Source organism: Oryzias melastigma, linkage group LG17, assembly GCF_002922805.2.
Source record: "Oryzias melastigma strain HK-1 linkage group LG17, ASM292280v2, whole genome shotgun sequence".
Lineage (NCBI taxonomy): Eukaryota > Metazoa > Chordata > Actinopteri > Beloniformes > Adrianichthyidae > Oryzias > Oryzias melastigma.
This window is the reverse complement of record NC_050528.1, coordinates 27,258,256-27,263,037: the sequence shown is the minus strand read 5'-3', so window position 1 is coordinate 27,263,037 and position 4,782 is coordinate 27,258,256. Positions and strand designations below refer to the sequence as shown.

At 40.4% G+C, this 4,782-nt stretch overlaps 1 protein-coding gene across 1 annotated transcript in view; it reads left to right on the top strand.

Annotated features, from left to right (window-relative positions):
• Positions 1 to 3,291, top strand: part of LOC112138334 (zinc finger protein 16) — a 5,801-nt gene extending 2,510 nt beyond the window's left edge. The window contains exon 3 of the mRNA XM_024260893.2: positions 1,185 to 3,291. Coding sequence (XP_024116661.1) covers positions 1,185 to 2,239 — 1,055 coding nt within the window. The 3' untranslated portion in view covers positions 2,240 to 3,291. The remainder of the gene's footprint in view (positions 1 to 1,184) is intronic.
• Positions 3,292 to 4,782: the final 1,491 nt, after the last annotated feature.

Sequence of the window (4,782 nt, the reverse complement as noted above, 5' to 3'; positions counted from 1 at the left end):
CTAATCGACTATTAAATTAGTCGTCGACTATTTTAATAGTCGATTAGTCGTCGATTAGTCGACTAATCGTGGCAGCCCTACTAAGCACTAAAACGTACTCAACTCCTTTTTGGAAACGTACCACTGGAAGACGTTTAAAGACCCACTCCAAATAAAATAGTGTTTTTAACATATTCTTGTAGCATTTTTCTAAAGATGGAGAACATATATAACGAAATTCATGGTTAAAATTACATTTCTGAGCATTTCTTTATTCAAATTGTAAAAAAGGAGCAGATGGAAAAAAAAAGGAATTTGTGATGTAGAAAATACAATCAGTGGGGCACAAGCTCCGTGCTCTGCTCCATTCTGATTTATCCACTTGCAGATGACTAGATTAAAATGCATCTTAGTTTCCCTTGTCTAGCATCTGTCTCAAAACTGTACAGGCGGATAGCTTCAATATCTGTCACCATTTTAGTTGCACAGCTGATGTAAGGTTGGGGGTGTGAAGAGAAAGTGTAAACAGAGAGCTCTCAGTTAGTGGTTCAAAGGCTATGGCCGAATTCCCCCCCAATCACTAACTACTAAAAAACGTTATAGTGCGGGACTATGTAGAGCCCTGAATTTTAAAAGCAATTCGGACACCATGCTCACTCCTTTCTTTTTCTTTCTAAACAACGTCACCGATTTTACAAAGAATATAATCAATATGAACATTTTACATTCTCTATTTATGAATTCACTGTGTTCTGATGAGGAAAATGTTGATAGTTTATTTAATAAAAAATGTTTTCATAAAAATTGTTTGACCGCAATCCATTGTGGTCTATATTCGCTAATGTAGTGAGCATCGATGCACGTTGGTTTTTTGCAAAGACTTCTGGGAAATTTCTAGTGCACTTGATTTTAGAATTGTACATTCGGACAGCACAAGAAAATGGCGAACACACTATATAGTGCACTATAAAGTAATTTGTGAAGGAATTTGGACTTAGGTAAACACTTCTTTGTGATCTCTAACATCCTGGACTCTCACCAAGACTCCACCCATCAGGATTCTAGTCCAGGTCAGTCACTGACAGACCACTGAGGGGGCCAGATTTCCTTCAGCTGTCCAGGTTCTGTTATTATTCACTTTATTGGGGAAAAAAATGAAATATTTCTCTAAACTTATTCCATCTTGTGTCTGTTTGTTCCTGCAGATGTCCGACAGCTTCCTGTTTGCAAGGAGGACGAGGAGCTTCGTTCTAAGGAGCATCTCTCTCAGTCTCCACACATCAAAGAGGAACAGGACGATCTCTGTGCAGAAGAGGAAGGGGGTCAGCCAGAACTGAAGCAGGAGTCTGAAACCTTCATGTTGCCTTCATCCTCTGAGGAAAGAGACCTTCATGCAGCAGAACCAACTTCTGAGCAGCTGCTCTCTGAGAGCCAAGATCAGCAGCAAGTCAAGCTGGAAGACTTTGAGTCGACTGAAGCTGCCGAAATACAGAGAACCGTCTGCTGGAACATAAATGTAGAAGAGTCTCCTCTGTCAGAGACAGGTGCAGGTGAGAGGTCTGCATGGAGGAGTCCCAGCAGGACCATGAGTCCTCCTTCCACATTCAGAAGACACTCAGATGCTACAGATATACGTAGACAACCAGGTGAGAAGTCCAACTTTTGTGAGGTGTGCAGGAAATGTTTCAGAAGTGTTTCGGTCCTGAAGGTCCACATGAGAATCCACACGGGCGAAAAACCCTTTTTCTGCCAAATCTGTGGAAAGCGATGCCGTCAGCAGAGCGACCTGGGGCGCCACATGATGGCTCACACGGGGGAGAGGCCGTTCCCGTGTCACCTGTGCGAGAAGAGCTTCATCCAGAAGGGCGATTTGCTGCGCCACATGAAGGTGCACATGGACGAGAGGCAGTTCCCCTGCGCGCTCTGCACCAAAACCTTCAGCGAGAACGACCAGCTGAGCCGGCACATGAGGAACCACACCAGGAAAAAGCCCTACTCCTGCAAAGTCTGCAAGAAGATGTTCGTTAAGAAGGCTCACCTGACAGCTCATGCCAGGACGCACACGGGCGAAAAACCCTTCCTGTGCGACACCTGCGGGCGGGGTTTCATCAACCGCAGCAACCTGACGCGTCACAAGAAAGTCCACACGGGCGAGAAGCCCTTCATCTGCTCGGTGTGTCTGAAGACGTTCAGTCGCAATGAACACCTGTGGAGCCACATGATGCTGCACAAGGGGGAGGGGACTCTGACCAGCCGGTAGCACCGTAATGTGGGCGTGGTCCGGTTCCTCTTGACTTCAGAATAAAAGCAGACTCTGACCACGTTCTTCTGCGTATCAACCTCACGACTTTCAAACAGCTGGAAGATAGTGTAATGGGATGTAGCGATTCATTTTAACAACAATTGGATTCATATCCTATTTTGTAGTTGCTTGTTTGATATTTGTTCATTTTGAATGATCCGATTTGATCTGGTTCACTGACCTAAAACTGATCCAGGACATCTTTAGCCAAAACCTCAACCAGAGCGACTAAGAGATAAATACCTGGAACTGAACAGTGAAGGTGAAGTTTTCCAGATTCCTTATATTTCTTGAAAAATAATCAATTGTAAATTAAATATTTGTTCAAACAAGTAAACAAGAATTATTGACAATCCATTTAAATTGTAGTTTCATAGAGTTCAGTCCACTTGTTTTTTCACATCAAAATATTACAAAGGGAACATTATTAGAATATTCTACCATGCTGTATGTTCAGTGTTTCCACTCACTGAGCTGATCCTTTATTACTGACATCACGCGAGTTGCCACTGTAATGACACTTCATTGTTTTATTTTTGTCACAATTAAATAAACCTACTGTGCCTCAGTTCAAATGATATTTTCCAGTTTTCATTCAATTATCAATTTATTAAACAATTTTCAAAGGTAAAGGTCTAATCGATTTGATTGGATTAACAGCTTCCCTCAGACAGATTGAGCTTGTTGCGTCATAGAAATAGAAATGGAAGCTCCAATGAGGCAGGATACCTAAGGTGAAAAAGACCTGCCCTACTTTTTTTCTTATTTATTTTTTTTATCGTTTTCTCGTTATAATGAGATAATCAAGAATGAAGAATGAAGCGTCTCCTATTCCCGCACAGAGACAGACTGTTTTAAGTCTCTTTAGTTTGTGGTTAACAACAAAAACAGCAGAAGAACATGCCACAAAAGTTGTTTTTAAGTCTATTTTTTATTTATTAGTGAATCTATGCTTTTTAAACGTATTAATTCCGTGTCATGCACCAGCCCTCTCTGTTTATTTCCTAAAACAACCTGAACAAACACGTTGATTGAGAGAACCTAGGGCATTTCTGCACAGTGCGTTCACTGAGCTCCGGAAATCAGCAGCAAAACAAAGCAGTTTAACAAAGAAAATGTCGAACACCAGAACTGATCCTTATAAAATCGATTGATTAAATTGTGTCAACATTTTTTTTTTGCTGCAGGTTGTATAAAAATAACAAAATAATAGTAGCAAACTCAGTTGGGCTGAGTGGCTGTTTGGGTCCGCTAATGTCCAGAGCTCAGTGAACGCACCATGCTCAGATTCTCTTAGGCCCTGAATTCTGTCAATCAAGGTTTTTCAAAGGTTTTTGGGAAATAAAGGGGGGAGAGGAGCATAAAGCTGTTTGAGGAGGAACTTCTGTGGAGTGATCTTCTACTATTTTTGTTGTTAACCATAAAATAAAGAGACTTAAAACAGGTGCAAGGAAGAGGGAGACGCTTCATTCTTCATTATTGATTATCTTGTTATGAGAAATCAAAGTTCATTTTCTTGTGATAATGAGATATTTTCTCGTTTTCATGAGAAAACAATCCAAAAAATAGTAGGGCAGGGTCTTTTCAGCTTCCGTAGTAGGAGGATGTGGTCCTTAAATTTCGGCAAAGGTAATGGATACATCAGTCTGTCGTTTAAACACTTTGAATGTGAATAAAACCTATCCACCAGAAAATCTGGAGTTATTTAAAGTTCACCAAATGTACTCAAAAAGGCTTCCATGATTTTGAATAGTTTCTAATACTTTTCATTTCATCCTTTAAAGGCTGGGATTGCTACAAAATTTAGAAAGTTCAGAAAGTTTGTTTTATATTACTTTCCATAATAAAAACAAATAAAAGAAGCTTAAGATAATTCCAAGTCTCACTTGCTTTCTTCTTTATCAGAACAGAAACAAAAGTTTCATTATCAAAGTATGTGGTAATGAACTCTCATTGTTTGAACTTTCATGTAGATGTTTATTGGTTGATGTGGATCATGTGTTGATGTGAATCCTCCCTCAGTGTTTCATTAGCAGCTGTAACCACAGAGACTCTGATCAAACAGGAATGAACATAATCCATCTGATATGAAGCTGTGCTTTGAAAACCACTTCCCTCCTCTTTGAAGAGTAGTCCATATCTGTCTTCAGGTTTTTGTACAGCCTCTTCTACACTTTGGATCACTGTGTGTCTACAGCACAGTAGTAGAGAGCTGTGTCTGCCAGAGTTAACTTTGTGATGATCAGTTCAGTTGATGTGTCTGTCGTTCTGGATTTATATCGCGTATCTGGAATATGGTCACCTCCGTAACTTTTTGCTCCTTTCCAGAGAATAAACTGAGGAGCCTGAAGATCAGAATCATGTTTGTACCAGTAAAGATATATACCCATGCGACTTGTCTGATAGTTACATTTCATTGTAAGAGATTTCCCTTCAGTTCCTGTAAGTTGATCCTGATCAGGAGAGATTGTGTCTCCAGCTGTGAGTCCTGGAAAAAGTGG